Below are 21,272 nucleotides of genomic sequence, written 5' to 3' on the forward strand. Positions count from 1 at the left end.
AAAAAAAAAAAAAAAAAAAAAAAAAAAAAAAAAAAAAAAAATTATGTTGTCTCCCTCCTTTTGTACCCTAAAAAGTAAAAAAACAACCAACAAAATTGAAAGGTTATTTGAAAATTGTGTGAAAATGTAACACTCCAGCTCGGGGACTGTTGTCATCCATAAACGTCTCGTTATCGAGTATGTGTTTGATATGTCTTTTTTAAGCGCGTATATAAGCGTATGGAAATATTCTTTATAAGAGTATGAAAACTTCTCCCTAGCATACGCGTTTTAACAACTTTGAGGGAAAGCCTAAAAGAAAAAGTTCAAAAAGAACAAACGCGTTTTAACAACCTTTGAGGGGAAGCCTGAAAGAAAAAGTTTAAAGAGAACAAACGCGTTTTAGCAACCTTGAGGGGAAGCCGGAAAGAAAAAGTTCAAAAAGAACAATATCTATTAAAAGTGGACTTGAGTTGTAAAAAAAAAAAAAAAAAAGCATATCAAGAACATGTGAAGATTTGTTCACTAGACTGGTAAAGTTAAGATTTTTGTAGCCATTAGTGAGAGGCTCTTCCTGTTGGTTATAGGGTTATGTTCAATTGCATATATTCCTGAACCATATGGTATCAATTTCAGCCATTGAAACTCAACTTTTATAAAGTTGATCATATCTATTTTAATCACACAACTGACCAATCAGAGTCACAGATCAACCCATATTCATTCCCAAAAACATTGAGCATTTACAAAATGCTTTAAGATTTGGAGGGGTTCACACATATATAGAAAAGGGGTCTCAATGCAATGATATTATAAGCATGTATATTGAATATATTTTCATTCACATTTCTATGTCTATGAGTTTGATATCGACTCGAGATTATGCAAGATCCCATATTGATTAGAGATGGGCGAAATATTTCTTAGAAGAGTGTGAAAACATCTCCCGAACAGATACATTTTAAAACTGTGAGGTTGACATTGATACGTAACAGGTGAAAATGGACAATATCTATGAGTAGTGAGCTTGGACTGCTACAAATGGTATTAGAGTCAGACACTGTGTGATGTGTCAACAAGGACGTTGAGCCTCCAAAGGGAGTGGATTGTGAGATCCCACATTGGTTGGAAAGAAAAACAAAGCATTCTTTATAAAGATGTAGAAACTTCTCTCTAACAAGCACGTTTAAAACTGTGAGACTGACGGTGATACATAACGGATCGATACAGTCTACTATTGGTGAGTTTGAGCTGTTACATATTAAACCCTAACCTATAACTTAAATCGTTATAACAATCAACACGAGTATAGCTCAAATGTTTTGGAATTGAAACTAGAAACAAACTCAATAAAATAATATGGTAGCATTTTCTTTCCAACCCATATTACTTTTTCATATTCTCTCTTGGAAATAAATTAAAAACAAAGTAGGTATCAAATCAGATGAATCCCTAATTTGAAAGGGGAAAAAAAGAGAACAAAAATCATTACAAGTTTGCAAGAAAGAATCAAACATTTGACATATTCTGATTCCATGAAACTTGGTGATCGATCATGTTGCCCTCTGCAAAATCTGGTGAGGCATCAAAACCTCAGCTGCTTTGCCAACCAGCTTTGTCTATATGCCTCTCTTCACATTTTCCTAATGTCCTTTTTAGCTGGTTTTGTTTTTGGCCGTCCATCTTCTATATAATGTCCTTCCAGGTTCTCTTTTCTCAAATATTTCATTCATTTAACTTGTTGATCTAAGGGTACTTGGGAATAGTTTTTTCAAATATAACTTAATAAATAAGAACCGTGTACTATATATGTAACATCTCACATTCACGATTTGGATCAGAACTCGGCTTCTGTATGTCCTGACATTTCCTTGCATCCTCTGCAACATGGTCACCGTACTTTGTCTTCACTCACATGTTTGCTAAGAAAATTTTCATTGTCCTTTTTGGACTTTCTCTCAAAGTTTTAAAAACACGTCTGATAGGGAAAAATGTCTACATTGTTGTAAGGAATGTTTCGTTCCCCTCTCCAACCAAGGTGGGATCTCACAATCCACTCCCCTTGGAGGCCAAACATCAACGTTGGCACACCTCCCGGTGTCTGGCTCTGATACCATTTGTAACAGGTCAAGCCCACCGCTAGCAGATATTGTACTCTCTGAGCTTTCCCTTTTGGGTTTTTAAAATACTAGAGAGAGTTTTCCACACCCTAATAAGAAATGTTTCATTCTCCTCTCTAACCGATGTGGGATCTCACAATCCACTCCCCTTGAAGGCCCAACGTCAACATTGGCACACTTCCCGGTGCCTGGCTCTGATACCATTTGTAATAGCTCAAGCCCACCGCTAGCAGATATTGTCCTCCTTGAGCTCTCCCTTTTAGGCTTTCTCTCAAGGTTTTTAAAATAAGTCTACTAGGGAGAGGTTTTCACACCCTTATAAGGAATGTTTTGTTCCTCCCTCAAACCGATGTTAGATCTCACAACACTTAACTTCGGAGTTCTTATGATTAAATCACCGAAAAGGAAGGTGTACACTATTGGTATATGTAGTAACTTTCCATTCTTTTAAGTCTTTCTTAGACATACTATCCTCATAATCACTCTCATTTGGCTAGCTCAGTCATAATATTTATATATATAGCAACCCTTTTTGGAATTTTGTAAGAATAATAAGATGCCAAATGAGAAACAAGCTACAATATCTTCTCACATGCGTTGTTGAAAAGGGCTTACAAAAATATGCCATTTGAAAGTTATAGCAAAAATTATGTTTTGAAACTCTGGAATTACTTTTTATATAAGAAAGGGAAGAGCTTCACTCCAAGAAGGTCTTTTTTTGCTACAAAGAGCACTAAGTTTATGAATTATGAAGCAATGTTCTGGTATGTATTAACAATATATTCCACTTTTGTACTTTGTCCTATTTATTTGTTCATATAAGATTATATTAAAACAAAACTTATTAGGAACATGTTGAAGAGAAGTACGAGGAAACATTCTCCACCAGATTTGAACCGTTGGCTAAACTTGTTCTTATTATGGCTCTACACCTCGATGTCAAATTTCTTTTAAATCTCAAATGCATACCTAATTAACAATGTTTATCCCACATTCAAAGACATATACGTTACATGCTGATGATCGGATGATCAGATTTCGGACGGTAATAGCCTAAGTCCACCTCTAATAAGTATTGTCCTATATTTCGAACTCTAACAGTCTAAACCCACTGCTAGTCCACTTTGGCTCGTTACGTATTGTCGTCAGTCTCATGGCTTTAAAGCAATGATTTCCACACCCTTGTAAGCAATGATTTCGTTCCCTTCTCGAACCAATGTGAGATCTCACAATCCACTCCCTTGGGGGCCTAGCGTTCTCACTGGCACACCGCCCAGTGTCTGACTCTGATACCATTTATAACAGCCCAAGCTCACTGCTAGCAGATACACTTTGGCTCGTTACGTATCGTCGTTAGCCTCATAGTTTCAAAACGCGTTTGTTAGGGAGAGGTTTCCACACCCTTATAAGCGCAATGCTTCATTCCCCTCTCCAACCGATGTGGAATCTCACAATCCACTCCCTTGAGGGCCCAGTGCCACGGTCATACTTGAAAAGACGATTGTGACACCTAGCGTCCTCACTGGCACACCGCCCAGTGTCTGACTCTAGTACCATTTGTAAGAGCTCAAGCTCACCGCTAGCAGATACGCTTTGGCCCATTACGTATCACTGTTAGCCTAACAGTTTTAAAACGCGTCTATTAGGGAGAAGTTTCCACACCCTTATAAGCAATTTCTTTCCCCTCTCCAACCGATATGGGATCTCACATGAACAGGCATAAGCTAGATGACCGAATTTTGAATAGGTTTAGGTCTTCCATCTACATTACATTTTATTGTGTATGTATACATATATAATCCGAGTAGGCTTTTCTCGAGTTCTAAAACGAGGGTAGCATAAATTTGGTGACGATCCTAGTCGGTCTATGTCATGTTGATACAAACAAGCTCAAGTATAAAGATTTTCCCTATTTAATCTTTGGCAATCTAAACCATTGAATGGAAACCCCATCATTCAAATGTTCTAAAACTTTCACCTCTTGATTTTGTTCTAAACCATTCTTACTTTTCTACATCACAATGTCACTTCCTTCAAGTGTCTCCATGCTTATCAGGGTTGATCTGTTTATTCTTTACGATATCAAATATCTATTTTGATTCTTTTTTTTTTCATTGCATAATGTAATATCTACCTCAAATTCGTTGGCATAAATCTCTCTTTATTCTCGATTCACGAACGCTCAATGCATGCCCAAATTAGTCTTCAAAAAGACTCGTCGATAGAAGTGTTCAAAAATCTGATCAACCCAACTTAATATTTGTACAATCGTATGGGTTGGGGTTGGGTTGAATAAATGACCTGAATAACCCGAACCGGTCTAACCCAAAAAATTCATAGTTGGGTTGAGTTGGGTCTAAAAATATCTCAACCTAACCTACAAACACTCTTACTAGTTGATTTAGGCGAAAGCCAAGAAGGAACGAATAGGAATAAAAATTTTGAAGTTTGATATCGTAAAACAAAGAAGAATAAAACTTCTCCTCTAGTTTACACCCTATAAAATTTGAGAATCAATAAATACACGTACTAACAGTTGGCTGGTAAAATTTCTCACACTTGCCTTCCTACTAAAGTTTTTACACGTATATCGTGTTATTGTTGAAATATCGGGAACATGATGAAAGTAGCCTTAATTATGTAACGGTTCAAAACCGACTTCAAAAGATATCAAAAGATATAAATATTGGTATTAAAATGTACATAAAAATGATAAGAATAAAACTTAGGTTAGTTTTAAATTGAGATGAGAGGTGCACGTAGTGTTAGCAATGGATAGGGCATTGGAAGTAGAATATGTTGATATGTTTGGATTGAATATGTACCTCTACTTTGACGCATGATTTTATGTCCTCATGTAACTCATTTTGGAACAATATATATGACTGTAAAGCATGAACATGGTTAATCTAATTTTACTTTATGTCTTTTCCATCTTCAAATATTTTACTGAGAGAATCTTCTTTTTTTTGTTGTTGGATTGTAGAGTCTAATCGTCATCGAATCAAGTTCAAGTTGGAGCTCGAAACATAAAATTCGAACAAGCCTATTTGAAGCCTAAAGAAATTGATGTGTACCCATTCAACCAAGGAAGCACCAAAAAGTAAGCAACGTCTAAGGAGTCAGAAAATAGAGAAGCATCGATACTCATTGAAAGAACGTACATGTCGTGATGTGCACAAAATAACTTACTTTTAGTAATACTGACAAAAATAGTGTATTGATGATGGGTAGCGTAGAAATGGTTGTTGATATATGTTGAGGATATTTAGGCTTCCATTATAATTTACCATATGTATCATATTTGACTGCTAATATCAAATGATTATAAATAGAGAACTTTCGGCACCATTTTGGTGCGGTAGTTTTAGCAAATATTCTCATGGTATGAGTGCTCCTTTAATTTACCAAGCCAACTACTCTCAGAGAGTCAAGACATGCTAGGCTATGTTAATGGAACTTTATTTCACCACCCCGCTTTGAACCACAAAGCTCTCGAACACTCAACATCAAATATTTTGCGTGGAAAGCAACTGATCAACGGCTTCTCTAACATTTGACTTATGTTGGAAACTACATTCAGCCATCATTCGAAAGCTCGTGAACTGAGACTCAAGGATAACTTGCAACTGATGAAATGCGACACCAAACTTGTTGCTGAATATGCCCGTACCTTCAGAACAATATGTGACCAACTTCATGCCATTGACAGACCCGTCGAGGATATTGATAAGGTGCACTGATTTCTTGGTGGATTTCGCACCGACTTTTCAACTTTTTCTACTACTCAAATGGCTCTCACTCCTTCCCCTGTTTTGCAGATGTAGTCTCTAAAGCTGAAAGTTTTGAGTTGTTCCAACGCTCTCTTAAGTCTTCTAAGTCTACTCCAACGACATTCACAACCACTAATCGTGGTCACACCCATGAAAGTCACCCTACTTCCTTTATCAACCAGCGAGTTGTTCCAATGTTCCCTTGAATCTTTAACTCCACTCCTACGACATTCACAACCATTAATCGTAGTCACACTCATAGAAGTCACCCTACTTCCTTTAGTAACCAGCGAGTTGTTCCAGTGCTCCCTTGAATCTTCTGACTCCACTCCTACGACATTCACAGCCACTAATCGTGGTCGCACCCTTGGAAGTCACCCTGCTTCCTTTTAACTACCATGAGAGTAACCTACTTGCTAAGTACTTTTACACTCATCCATGGTATTTTAATCTTTTCAAATGAAGTCTAGATGGAACAGTCAAGGCAAGGTTATAGGGATCGAGATAAATCTGTGTCTTGGTCTCCCATATTTACGCTGTACATGAACCCTTTGTCATTTTGTGTCAACTATTTTGTAAACTATGTCATGTCATATTCGAACGTTTTGTTGTACTAGTAAATTGAAAGTCCAAAGTTTGTTGTGTATTTTCAAATATTGATCGCTCTAGTCTCTCGTAACTGCTCCTAATTACCACTAACAGATATTACCCGCTTTAACCTATTACGCATCACTATCAGTCTCACGGTCCTAAAACGCATCCACTAGAGAGAGGTTTCCGTACCCTTGTAAAGAATGTTTCGCTACTCGGTTGCTTAACCCAGTTTACTAAGTTTCAACACAACATAATTGATGACCTTTTACAATTAACATTTCAAGTGGATAAAAGGACTAATACTCTACCCCTACTAGATGGCTTGAAAGAGCGAACAGCAGCCCCATTTTGATGAAAACAATTATACATTCATGGAGAAAATAACACGCTACTAAAATAAACTACACAAATCTTCCCTTCTAATACTGAGTTCAGTGCCAAATTACAACTATGATTTAATAACTGTTGGGTGATAGATCAAGCCAAAAGGTTAGAACAACCACAGACCTTGGAACACTGGAAACATGTTAGTCATAGCGAGCGATATCGCCGCTCACTCTCAACGTCCCCACGAGAACTTGAAGGGCAGGCAGCAAGCTGCTCACTGCAAGCTACCAGGCCTGCCAGTTGCAGCGATTGGGGTCGACTGAGAGAAGGAGTTGTGGACGATCATATGGCTGTTATCTATCGCGTTTGCCATTGACACGTTGTTGCCTTTAAGCGTCTGCTCTAACAGGTGAACGAGCGACATGAATATCTCCATTCGAGTCACGTCCCTGTTAGCCTGTAAAAGTAAAGCAAATTGGCTCAGTCCATTACGTATCAACATTGTCTGCTTTAATCCGTTACGTATCGCTAGTAGTCTCACAGTTTTAAAACGCGTTTACTAGAGAGAAGTTTCTACACCCTTGTAAGGAATGCTTCGTTCCCCTCTCCAACCGATATGGGACCTCATAATCCACCTCCCTTCGGGCCTAGCGTCCTCCATGGCACACCGCCCAGTGTCAGATATGATACCATTTGTAACAGCCCAAGCCCACTACTAGCATATATTGTCTGCTTTGGCCCGTTATGTATCACCGTCAACCTCACAATTTAAAAACATGTCTACTAGGAAGAGGTTTCCACACCCTTATAAGGAATGTTTCGTTACCTGCTCCAACTGATGTAGGACCTCACAATCCACCCCCCTTGGGGCCCAGCGTCCTCGCTAGCACCCTGCTCAAGTTTGGACCGATACTATTTGTAACAGCCCAAGCCCACTACTAAAAGATATTGTTTGTTTTGGCCCGTTACGTATCGCCGTTAGCCTCACAGTTTTTAAAACGTGTCTACTAGGGAGAGGTTTCCACACCCTTATAAGGAATGTTTCGTTCCCCTCTCCAACCAATGTAGGACCTTACAATTCACCCCACTTGGGGCCCAACGTCCTCGCTAGCACCCCGCCCAATGTCTAGACTGATACTATTTGTAACAACCCAAGCCCACTACTAAAAGATATTGTTTGTTTTGGCCCATGTCTAGACTGATACTATTTGTAACAACCCAAGCCCACTACTAAAAGATATTGTTTGTTTTGGCCCGTTACGTATCGCCGTTAGCCTCACACAACCCAAGCCCACTACTAAAAGATATTGTTTGTTTTGGCCCGTTACGTATCGCCGTTAGCCTCACAGTTTTTAAAACGTGTCTACTAGGGAGAGGTTTCCACACCCTTATAAGGAATGTTTCGTTCCCCTCTCCAACCGATGTAGGACCTTACAATTCACCCCACTTGGGGCCCAACGTCCTCGCTAGCACCCCGCCCAATGTCTAGACTGATACTATTTGTAACAACCCAAGCCCACTACTAAAAGATATTGTTTGTTTTGGCCCGTTACGTATCGCCGTTAGCCTCACAGTTTTTAAAACGTGTCTACTAGGGAGAGGTTTCCACACCCTTATAAGGAATGTTTCGTTCCCCTCTCCAACCGATGTAGGACCTTACAATTCACCCCACTTGGGGCCCAACGTCCTCGCTAGCACCCCGCCCAATGTCTAGACTGATACTATTTGTAACAACCCAAGCCCACTACTAAAAGATATTGTTTGTTTTGGCCCGTTACGTATCGCCGTTAGCCTCACGGTTTTAAAACGCGTCTACTAAGGAGAGGTTTCCACACCCTTATAAGGAACGCTTTATTCCCCTCTCCAACTGATATGGGACCTCCCAGAGAATTGCTTGACAACTACTACAACACCAATACCATGTTCTTGACTTACCTCGACAGCAAACCGCGCCCATATCTTGTCATCTCGTGTCTCCATCACTCCCTTCAGTATAGTCAATCCCATTCCACGGATCAAATCAGCTATTTCCAAAAAGAAACCCCTCTCCTCACAAAGCATCTGCCACAAACACAGCATGAACATGTCAATATAAACCATACAAATAACAAACTAACTGGAGAGCTTCAACATTATATATAGTTCAAATGGAAGGCCTACCTCCACAAGCATCTGACGTGGCGGATTCAAATCCTCGACTATGATAGGACAAACCATAGTTTGCGAACCAACCTCAAACGCCCACGTCGCCCCACCCTCAAAGTTGTCTTTAAGAAAGAGTCCGCCTTCTTTGCTCGTGATCTTCAATAAGCAAAGGTAACAAAACTCTCAACCATGATTACAATCTCTCAACACTCTTCACTAAAAAACTGTCAAAATATAATATCGGGCGATAAGAGAACGGTTAACAACTCCGATACCTTAGACTCTCCGGTCTGTTTCAACTTGTCAGCATGCTTTGTAACACTTTGCAGGAAAAGCATATGCTTGATGGTTTTTTCAAGTAATGCATCTATGCTACACTGTTAAAAGAAATTGACACAAAATTAGTGACAGTTCATTAGAATCACAGATATATATATATATATGTAAAAGGATTTACTTTTGCTCCATTTGGCACGATCTCCCGCAACTCCTTTACACGATCTTGTATCATCTGGCGATCTTTCGGCCTCGGTCTAGGATTCTCTCCAGGTTTAAGTCTTTTACGACTCGATTTGTTCACTTCATCAGGCCTCTTAGAATAGGCTGTCGACACACTACTGTCACGCTTCAAGTTATCGCCTGGTTCAACCCATGAACTGATTTGAGATCCATATACTGAAGAACTTTGAGAGCAATTTGCCATATCTAGGGACTTGGGGACACCAAAAACTCCCCCCTGCATGAGATTGGATGCATTTGGCTGTCCATAAACCGAGCTACTCGGACCAGAGGAGCTACTGATTTTAGTCAATGTCGTCCGACAAGAAGTGCTATCATCTGCAGAATGGCCTCTGGATACTACAGCATCCAAGAGATGGTCAGAGGCTGTCATGGGATTGATTCCAGATTTTGATATCTTTTCACACATAGACGAGACGTTTGAACTTGATCCAGCCTCGAGCGCGTTCATTATCTGAGATGCATCGGAATTCTTCCTGTCTTCATTCCAGTTGCCAGTGAGTAGTTTGTTCTTATACTCCACACCTAGAATGTCAAACAAGTCATCACCTGAAGAAGGTAAAGAACATGTTTGTTTGTTCTTAATCTGTGGGAGTTTTGGGCTCTCAAATCCACTAATAAAATGGCTTGAGTACTCACTAGCAAGACAAGGCATGTACTCATTCAAGGACATGGCACTCTCTAGTTGAGTCCATGTAGTATTAAGCGCTTCGAATAAATCATTATCTCTATTTGACTCTGATGGAGCTAGCTTCTCGAGTAATAGTGGCTCGGTTGTAACTGAACGATCTACCTGACCCGATTTAGAAACCTCCTCGGTCTTGGACTTGAGAGCATTTTGTACCTCTATTCCAGCTTGCTCAACTCCATATACACTTTTCTCAGTTGCTCGGCGGTCATTACAAACTGAAAATGGCTTCGAAGAACTATTTTTCTTTTCCTTGGACCGTCTGCTTTCGACTAACGGATGATTGGTGGTCAGAGAACTATTTTCATGTGCCACAAGTTGAGACAAGTTACAACTATTTGATGGATTTAAGCAGTTATAAGCACCTTGCTGAACGTAAACAGTAGAACGATTCGGATTTCCAACTAGTTTCAGGCTGGTATGGCCAGTAGATGATGGAATGACACCATGTTGGGAGCTATAAAAAGAAGTAGAAGAAGCCTGCTGGTTCATCCGTGCCTCAGGATTTGGGAGAATCACTTCAGCTCGAGCACGTCCATACTCCAAATTGTCGCTTGAAGGGAGATTCGGCTTCATCACTTGAGTAACATTTGGCAGACTGAGATTTTGATGAGACACGGCGAAAGCTTGGGTCGAGTATGGATTTTGTGGTGTTGAAGAAGCAGCAAGATGATTAGGCCAATTCTCTCGTAACGGAAAATTAGAAGGCGGACCAGACGTAGAAGCTAGCAATGAGTTGTTTTGCAGGTTGCAATTCTCATTCACCAACAAGGGTTTAATTACAAAACAACTTTGAGAAGGGTCTGTAAGTCCAGCCATTCCTGAAGTCACAGGCACACCTATTTTCTCAACTGGATCTTTTCCATTATAATTCTCAGAAAGAAGAGCACCAGGTACAGATCCTAAATGCAGTATCAAACTCTTCACTTTGTTTATAAACATCAAGTTCTCCATGATCTGAAGGAGCAATTAGAGAAAATCAGTGAAGGAACTTGGAAATATGATGAGTAAAACAGAAAAACGTTAAGCTAATACGAGATGTAATGAAAAAGACTGATAATGTGAGATCCTACGTCGGTTGGGGAGGAGAACGAAGCATTCTTTATATGGGTGTGGAAACCTTTACCTAGTATACGCATTTTAAAAACTCTGAGGGGAAGTCCAAAGGGCCCATAGAAGACAATATCTGATAACAGTGAGCTTGGGCCGTTACAAATGCTATCAGAGCCAGACACTAGGCGATGTGCTAGCAAGGAGACTGAGCCCCGAAGGAGGTGGACACGAGGCGGTGTGCCAACAAGGAGATTGAGCCCCGAAGGGGGTGGACATGAGGCGGTGTGCCAGCGAGGAGGTGGACACGAGGCGGTGTGCTCCCGAATGGGGTGAACACGAGGCAGTGTGCCAGTGAGGACACTGAGCCCCGAAGGGAGTGGACACGAGACGGTGTGCCATGAGCCCCAAAAGGGGTGGACACAAGGCGGTGTGCCAGCGAGGAGGCTGAGCCTCGAAGGGGGTGGACACAAAACGGTGTGTCAGCGAGGAGGTTGAGCCTCAAAGAGGGTGGACATGAGGCAATGTGCCAGCAAGGACGCTAGACCCCGAAGGGGGTGGGCACGAGGCAGTGTGCCAACGAGGACACTAAGCCCCGAAGGGGGTGAACACGAGACGGTGTGCCATGAGCCCCAAAAGGGGTGGACATAAGGCGGTGTGCCAGCAAAGAGGCTGAGCCTCGAAGGGGGTGGACACAAGGCGGTGTGCCAGTAAGGAGGCTGAGCCTCGAAGGGGGTGGACACAAGGCGGTGTGTCAACAAGGAGGTTGAGCCTTGAAGGGGTTGGACGCGAGGCAGTGTACCAGCAAGGACGCTAGGCCCCGAAGGGGGTGGATTGGGGGGTCCTACAACGATTGGAAAAGGGAATGAGTGCCAACAAGGAGGCTAGGCCCCGAAGGGGGGTGGATTGTGAGATCGCACAATGGTTGGGGAGGAGAACGGAACATTCTTTATAAGATGTATAGAAACCTTTCCCTAGCCGACGTGTTTTAAAAACCTTGAGGGGAAGCCCAAAAGGGAAAACTCAAAAGAGGACAATATCTTCTAGTAGTAGGCTCGGGCCATTACAGATAAATTCTCAAACTATTAGAACCATGTACATAAAATTTGGTAACATGCGCACTGGTAAAGGTACTCACAGCAAAGAACGAGCCCAGTTGCACCACTCCATGAGGAAGAACAGGAATAACAGCAATGGTCTGCAAACAAGATACAAAAGCTGTTCATAGAACTGCTACAGGAAACAACAGTTTTATTAACAAAATGATCAAACCTGCATCCCAGCAAGAAATTGTTGATGCAACTCATTAAGAACCTGGAAACACATACCAAAACAATCAAAACCTCAAAAACAAGAAATCGCCAAAAATCCCATTTCTGCATGATTCCAATGAATACATACCTCTGGTGGATAGGCATCTTTTGTAGAATCGCTCGACAGAATCCACTGATGGTTTCCCGTAAACGCAGCTCGCCCGACAATCCTGAAAACGACAAATGTGCATACCATGTTCATATAAAACTAGAACTGACAGAAAAAGTAACTGAGATCTGCAAGCTTCTTACCCTTCACCTACTAGACTGATCTGTTTACTACACATCATTTGTTTCATTAGTGAAAAAAGTTTGCCCTCCACTTGATTCGCCTGTTGCATGGATGAACATCCTTCCCAGTCCTCAAGGGGTAATAATTTGGAACTCCCATTACCAGAAGACTCAAAGCTGGGCAAGTGCTGGTAATGGCATTCTTCCCATATCAGAAGCCTGCAACTCCAAAATAATTGGCTATCAATTCATAGAAGAACAAAAGAAAATGATGCTTCAGTCAGTGACAACCGAACAAGAACAGATATCTAACAATCTGCTTCAACCAATCATGTGGATCTAGCTAGTTAATTACCATTCTACTTCCAAAGCTATGAAAGAAACATAAATCCAAAGCTAATTAATGAACATCCCACTTTTAGGGATTGACAAACCCAGATCCCATCATTCTTAAAAGGGAAATATGGGATTTCATGGGGTTGAAGAGAATGAATCTTACTTGGGGTTTTGGCAGCCGATCTTCCAGAACACAGCATAAGACCATTGATTCGAACCACAAAGAGCTTTGAGTGTCTCTTTAAGAAGAAACCCCATAGCTACAAAAACAGAGCTCGAACCCAATCTTTTGTTATCTTCAAAGCTTTGAAAATTTCTTCCAAATCCGATAGAAACATGCACGAAACAGTAGAGACCAAGAAGTTAAAATGGTCAAGCGCCGGAGAGACAGAACATTTCCCAAGCTATTTTCGATTTTTTTTCATTCGTAATTTCTAACTTCCCCGGCACGATCCTCTCCCCGCCTGCTTCGTTCTCAAACCACCACTTCTTTTCCTTTCTGGGTCAAGATTTCCCACAATTTTTCTACGGCAAGCCATGCTCCGGCGAGCCGAAAGCTTGAGAGAAAGGGAGAAAAGGGTGTAATGAAAGTGAAACAGAGCAGAACCAGCGAAAACCGGTTTCTGCTGAAAAAACCTACACTATCCCACAGGTCTGAATCTTGTAGACTGCCATGATCTGCTCCATTTCTGAGCTCCAGAGACGGAAAAAATGAAGGGGGAATCAAACTCCGAGAAGAACAGGGGAAGCCTGTTTGTGAATCGGAGAGTGAGTGAGTCCTGATGGGTTCTTTTTCAGTGAAATGAGATGAAAATGGGATTTGTTTAAGGATATGGAAGTGGGTATGTTCTGTTCTTCTTTCTTCGTTCTCTTTCACTTCGCCTCTGCAAATTTTCTCTCGGAATCACTCTCTGCGAGAAAAGCGCAGCAGCTCCGGTGATGTCCGCCATAAAAAGAAGACAAGGAGAAAATGTGAGTTTCCCAAAATGGCCTCAGAAAGCCCATTATTTACATAAAGTACCACTACGGCTTTTTTTATTATTTTGTGTTAAAATTACAATTTTAACCTCTTCAAAATTGTCGCTTTTTTTTTTTTTTATTTTCTATAAACACTAAATAGATTAATTAAATAAATAAAATAATTAAAAAATAGTCAAAAATATATATTTTTTTTCCTTTGGTCATTTTATATTAGAAAGAAATTACAAAAAAAAAAATTAAAAATTAAAAAACAAAAATTATAAATTAGATAATGGGAAAAATATATAAATTTGTCGGTATCGAAGAGGTGGAGGGAGTGGTAACTGTCGTTGTGTGGACAGGTGGTGGGGTATGGTTGGGCTGTGATGTAGTGCGTGTTGCTGTCGCGGTGACGTCAGATACCAGATTGCCCTTACCTTTTCAGTTTAATTACCCTTTATGTCCCCTCCCCTAAAAAAAAACCTATTTTCTTTTTTTCTTTTATTTTTTTATCATGCAACCTTACTTTGTTTACTTTATTGCTTTCGAGGAAAAACCAACAGTGCAACCGAAAAATGACACGTGTCACCAATCATATTCCTTCTTTGTGCATTTTAAGTAAAATATTCACAATTTCATTATTTTATTAATCCTATTTTTATTTAGTTGAGATTCTAAAATGACAGTGTGAGATACCACCTCTCGGTCTCAAAACCTCTTTCTACCAAACACGTTTTAAAACTGTAAAACGTAATGAGTTAAAGCAGATAAGTTCTATGAGCTGTGAGTTTGAGTTATTTCAGATAAAGAATGTAAAACGTAATGGGTTAAAGCAAATAAGTTCTACGAGTTTGTAATGGGTTAAAGCAGATAAGTTCTGCGAACAGTGAGTTTGAGTTATTTCAGATAGAGAATGAAACACGTGCGAGTGTTGATAAAGAAAGCTTTCATGTCCGGTGCTACAATGTAACGTACGGTAGAATTGCTTAAATTGATGCTTAATTTTAGAGGGGATATAATTGGATTTATTTTATTTTATTTTATAGGCATACCTTTGTTTTGAGCCCATAAATTCCACTCCTCTCCCTATAAAGTGAATGAATGGTGTTTTGGGTTTCTTAACCAAACATAATTACATTTGCCTAACCATAAATATATTATATTATCTTAAAATTTTTAAAAATTTCCCGTTACTACATGCCATCGAAAGAGAAAAACACATAGCTCGTGGGACCTAAGATATGACTGTCCTTGAGCTCTACTTTACATTCTCGACATGGGTTGATGTGCAGTACATCCATACACCCAACTCATGCACATGCACATAGATCTACTAAGCAAGCATCGCTTTCGCACTCCGTAAACCTGACTTTGAACATGTGTACTTTTATGCAGTCAAATGTAGCTGAAATGAAAGGAAAGCAAAAGAATCGTGACTGATATAGTCACACCATATACATGGGGTTCCATAACGTAAAAAATAGTAGTTCAGTGATATGGTGCAATATAGAGTACTTTCATACATAACATTCGTCTCGTCAACTCTTAACTATCATTCTAGTAGCACCGGCACACGATTTTAAGGATAGTTTCATCCAAGATCGTGATGGAGGACATGACTTATGATCTTTGACTTTTATTTCTTTCTGTATTTCTGTTATGCGACAACATCACGGTTGTTATAGTCGACGCTTTGCGGTCATACTTAATCTACTCCACGTAACTTCAAATATGTACGTATTTATACAATAAATAAAATAAATCATAATCAAATAATCGAACACGAAAAAAAAAGATATTTTAATAAGAATATATATATATATATATTAAAAATTGTGTGCCTAGACCCTAATCAAGTATGTTCATGTTGCACCTATATTTTAACCTAATCTTAGCTCTCCTTTTCATATTATATATTTTATTATTTTCCTTTGCAAAATTTGAAGTTAAATTTATAGCCCAAATAGTCATTTTAAAAAAATATTTTGTTTTTAACTCATTTATTATTATTTTTTTAATTCAATAAAATTTACTTATTTACACGACATTGCAACTTTTTAAGTGCACTAAATTTAGGAGAGATCGGCCTAACAATAATGGAATTTCAAGCTCATTTAAGAAACCCATTTTATACTTTATTGTTGATAGAACTGGATGCACCTTGAGTGTCACAATCGCATTTTTTATGGCAGCGAATTTGTGATTGTGCGACACTCACTTTCTAACGACAAGTGAATTAAGTCAATTCGTTCTTGCGTCGCCTACGACCAAGCGACGTATGCTCGAGCCTCTGGCCTCGGTTTTAAGAGAAGGTTTTAGAAAACGAGAATAGAGAGAGATTTTTTAAAGAGATGTTATATAAGCACGTAAGAGAGAAATAACAACGGCTCACAGTATATAACTTTGGGTAGGGAGAAGTTGACAACTAGTCGTATCCCCTTGTAGTACTTTTTAAGGCATTTCATGTTTGATAGACCCAGACATGATATTTCTGAAACGTCATACTTCCTAGAAATACAAAAGTAAAACTATAGAATATGAGAAACTATAAAGAGTTGGGCATGCGGCCATGGGCAACACGCCTTGGACAAGCATACCTGTGACACTGAGCTCAAATTCTCTCTCGTCCAAGAACACCTTGTTAGATTTTCACGTGTTAACCCTAACGAGTGTCTCTCTATCCTGCAACATATTTGTCCAAAAGCTCGTTCTTTCGCTCTAATTCCCTATTTGATTTTGCTAATGACACAATCAACTATGGTAAATTATCGATTAAGAATATCATAAACATATAACTATCGAGTTGAAAATAAAAAGATATATTTATACGTGAAATGATTCTCGACAATAACCTGACATTGTTAGAATGGTTGTCGTACTTTAATTTTTTTTTTTTAAACATTACCTAATTTTTAATTAAATTATCTTTAAATTTTTATTTAATTAATTTTTATAAAAATCTCGAAATATTAACCCCAGAATTTATTTTAAAAAGAATTACCCAAGGCCCAAAAAATCCCCTTTGCCAACTCAGCATCTCTATTTGAAGCTTAAAACTGGACATGGTGGTGAAAAGTGAAAAGTGAAAAGTGAAGGTGAGTTTTTGAGCGTTGATTGGTAATGTACTTTGAGAATCAACGGCTGAGATGACGTATGAGAGATTCGCAAACTCCCAAGACACTGGTCAGACTTGCACTGATTGTTTTTTATTGGGTTGGTGAGTGACTGACCGGTCAGTTTAATTTAATTATTTTTTTTAAATATATAAATTATTTTATTTTATTTTATGGAAGAAGGACATAAAAAGAAGGAGCCTAATAGTAGTTGGGAGAAACATGAGAGATTGATTCTTATTCACTTTTTCAACATTTAAAAGAAAAAAATAATAATAAATAACAAATTGTCACTCTACAACTTTTAAAAAATACGCGTTTAAGAACGTTGAATTTTATTCTACATAATGAACCAAAGAATTAAACACGTTTTCAATATCGAGCAGCTCTAATACCCATTGATTTTGCATCTTCTAACTCTGGGATGAAAGTTTCGGCTAATTGAGGGAATGATCATAGATTTATAATCAAGAAATACTATCTTCATTCGTACGAGACCTTTTGGGAAAGCCCAAAGCAAAGTCACACGAGTTTATGCTCAAAGTGGACAAATATCATATCATTGTGGAGAGTCGTGTTCAACTAATATGGTATCAGAGTCACACCCTAAATTTAGTCATGTCAATAGAATCCTCAAATGTCGAACAAAGTATTGTGAGTCTCGAAGGCATAGTAAAAAATGACTGAAGTATCAAACAAATGGTGTACTTTGTTCGAACACTCCAAATGAAAAGGAGTTGAGCCTCGATTAAAGAGAGACGTACTTTGTTCGAGGGTTAGAAAAGGGTATGATACATATGGTTGAAATTGTAGAGGATATCGCAATATCTTCTCTATCAACAATATATTATGGGTCCACCCTTGATTCATTTGTCTTAGCCACCAATATGATGAACAAAAACCCAAAATTATTACATTTTTGACCCCACGACATTGCCAAAAAAGTCAATTTCTCACTTCTTTCATCGACTTTATCCAAAACCATTCGATTCAAATCGTAAATTGGGTTGTCAACATCTCAATTTTCGTCCAAACTCCCACTTTCTCGTGTATGGCGCTTCTAACCTGTTAGAAGAACACAACTCTCCACAATGGTACGATATTGTCCACTTTGAGCATAAGCTCTAATGGCTTTGCTTTGGGCTTCCCAAAAAGTCCCGTACCTATGGAGAGAGTATTCATTAATTATAAACTTATGATCATTCCCTAAACTAGAAGATGTGGGACTTTCATCATCCAACATAACCAACGAAAACTTGCAAGTGCTGGATCGAGAACAACTCCAGCATCGTGGGTCTGAGAGAATATTTGAATCCAAAACTCGTTAAGGGATAGTCATGTGTCAACCCGAACATTATTCTGTGAATACAGTTGTAATGACCCATGTTTAGAATTCGAATCAGAATTTGGAATCTAGATTTGGCATCTGATCAACATTTGTCTCCGATAAGGTCCTTCCTACATGTTTTGTCTTCACTCACATGAATTCTAAGCAAATTTCGAGGAGATTACCCAATATAGTATTACTCTAACTAAGACATGCTTAATTACGAAGTTCCTATGATTCAGCAACCAAAAAGGAAGGTGCACCTTGTTGGTATAGATAGTAACTTTTAATTCTAAGTTTTTCTTAGTCATCCTATCCTCAAGATTACACTCATTCAGACGTAGTTTCAGTTCATTCATATACCATATTTTACTTAAGTATCATAAAAATACTAATTATTATCTTAAAGGTTGACGATTCAATTTTCTATTTAAAATCATAGTTTATTAAGAGACACTAATTTCTAATCACTTGAGTCGATATTCAAGTCTAGAATGACAATATATCACGTTGAGGGTAGGTTTCTAAGCCACTATAGCGAGATTTAAGTTAGGGGTCATTAGTGAAATAAATAATATAACGGAAAGAACTATGGTAATTATTGATAATATAATTTAGTGTGCGCCTCAGGACGAACATCGTTGATTATCAAGTGGTTGTTAACGACAATCTCTTCGTGCCTGGTTTGTTTCTCTCGTGCTTCTACTTCATCTGATCCCTCTTACCTGCTCTGTACGATATAAATTTTTTTCATGTTCTTCACGACCTATTGTTGTACGTGATTTAAAACGTGATTTAAACTTGAAACTTAAGAAGAAAAGAGATTAAAAATTTGAAAATAATTTTATAAAGTAAATATATATTATAGAGAGAGATTTTGAAAGTGGAAAGTAGGCTCAACCAAATCATCGTTGAAGATTATAGGGCGGAAAGCTTTTTTATTTTTTTATTTTTCTAATCATAATTTTTCTTGCAAGAAGGAGACAAGTATAGTGTGAGAATCTTGACCTTTTATTACTATTAGTTATTTTATTTACGGTTTACCGATTGGAGAGAAAAACAAATCATTCTTTATAAGAGTGTGAAAACTTCTTTTTAATAGATGCGTTTTAAAGTCGTGAAGCTGACGACGATACGTATCAGGTTAAAGTGGACAATATCTTCTAGCGGTGGGCTTTGGCTATTATAAATGATATTAGAGTCCGTCACTAGCCAGTGTGCAAGTATGGACACTAGCCCCAATGGGGTGGATCATGAGATCCCACATCGATTGCAAATAAGGAACATGAGGCTGACGACAATACGTAACAGGAGCAGTAGACTTTAGTTGTTATAGTTTCTTTCGAGTTGGATTATTTTTTTATTATCCGTGATCGACAAGATTTAGACTTGACACTATATTTTTATGATTTGGTTGGAACGATGTCTTTTTGTGAGATGAATTGAAAATTAAGAACTGGAAAGGTAACGAGGGGAGTAATCAAATCAAACTAATTGGATATCTGTTCAAAAAAAGTAATTAGGTCAAAGTACTCCAAATTAGAGCGGAAATAAAAATGAATTAGACGTTCCAATTTAGTTTTAAAAATTTTATATTAATGTAAACTATTTAATAAAATCCTCATGAAAAGCTATGAGATTTTTTTTAGAGTTTTATTAAATTTTATGACTAATTCTAATTTTTTTAATGGTAAGAATTATATTTTAAGTTTTTTAAAATTATAAACATTAAATTTGTAATTTAATAACAAAAAAAAATGAAAAGTTATATCTAACACGTGTTGTTTGTAAGCACCACGTCATGTGACAGGTGTCAAATCACTGATTGGACCGGGTCCCATCAGTACGGACATTGCGTTTCCAGGAGGAAATTTCTTTCCTTTTTTTTCTATCTGACAATCTTTTATTTTGGGTCCGTCTGGTTTTTTTTATTATTTATTTTCTGATTTTTTCTAAAAAAAAATATATTTTATTATTTCTATTGGCTTAAATAACATTTTGAATTAATTTTTAGAAATCGAATAGATTCAATTTGTGTTCGGGTTAATTGGACAAAGGTTCGAGTCAACCCGAACCAAACGGTCCAATCTATATTTATTAACATTATTAGACAAAACTCTGAAACACAAACCCTATGCCATTAGATGCTCCTCGTTGACGCCCCTTAGACACCTCTCGCCACATTCAACACTAGGAGACGCTCTCGCCCACATCCATGTCGCTAGACTCGTAATTAAAATAATAATAATAATAATGTATTACTCATAATTATTTTATTTTATTTTATTAGAGATAAAAAAAGAAAAAAAAAAAAAAAAAAAAGGTCCCATTAAATGGGAGTAATGTAATGGTGGGCCTTGAAAAGACATGTTGGGCTCAATGATGAAATTTCCTAAAAGTAAAAATACATCACACTCCCACAAGTAACCCTTATTTATTTATTTATTTATTTTTTTAATTTTTTAAAAATATTTATAATTATGTTTGTAATAATATAATACCTACTCGAACGTAGTTTGAATGGTTAAATATTCGATAGGCTTGGATTGACTATCTAATTCAGTGTATGATATGTGGTATAGGTGTCTATATGACTTCAGAACTCAACCAATCTCGATTACCCAACTAAACTATAAAATTTGGGTTGGATTGATTTTTTTTTTTTCCGATTTGAGCTGGGTTGACTTTTAGAAGACAGAGACGTTTAAGTTAGTTCATGGGTTGACATTTTATTGGTCGGGTCAATCTGATCAACCTAAAAATAGAGTTACAACTCAACTTTACTTTAAGATGATTA

General features: G+C 38.1%; 1 protein-coding gene across 1 annotated transcript; it reads right to left on the reverse strand.

Annotated features, from left to right (window-relative positions):
* Positions 1-6,661: 6,661 nt before the first annotated feature.
* On the reverse strand, positions 6,662-14,005 carry LOC111437266 (transcription factor LHW-like). The gene is made up of 10 exons (XM_023075160.1): positions 13,239-14,005; positions 12,761-12,958; positions 12,597-12,678; positions 12,468-12,509; positions 12,334-12,393; positions 9,396-11,102; positions 9,214-9,315; positions 8,954-9,094; positions 8,729-8,854; positions 6,662-7,250 (listed from the first exon to the last, which is right to left on the reverse strand). The coding sequence occupies exons 1-10, from the start codon at positions 13,331-13,333 to the stop codon at positions 7,068-7,070; spliced, it is 2,736 nt and encodes a 911-aa protein (XP_022930928.1). The 5' UTR covers positions 13,334-14,005; the 3' UTR covers positions 6,662-7,067.
* Positions 14,006-21,272: the final 7,267 nt, after the last annotated feature.

This window comes from Cucurbita moschata, unplaced genomic scaffold (genome assembly GCF_002738365.1).
Source record: "Cucurbita moschata cultivar Rifu unplaced genomic scaffold, Cmos_1.0 Cmo_Scf00003, whole genome shotgun sequence".
Classification (NCBI taxonomy): Eukaryota; Viridiplantae; Streptophyta; class Magnoliopsida; order Cucurbitales; family Cucurbitaceae; genus Cucurbita; species Cucurbita moschata.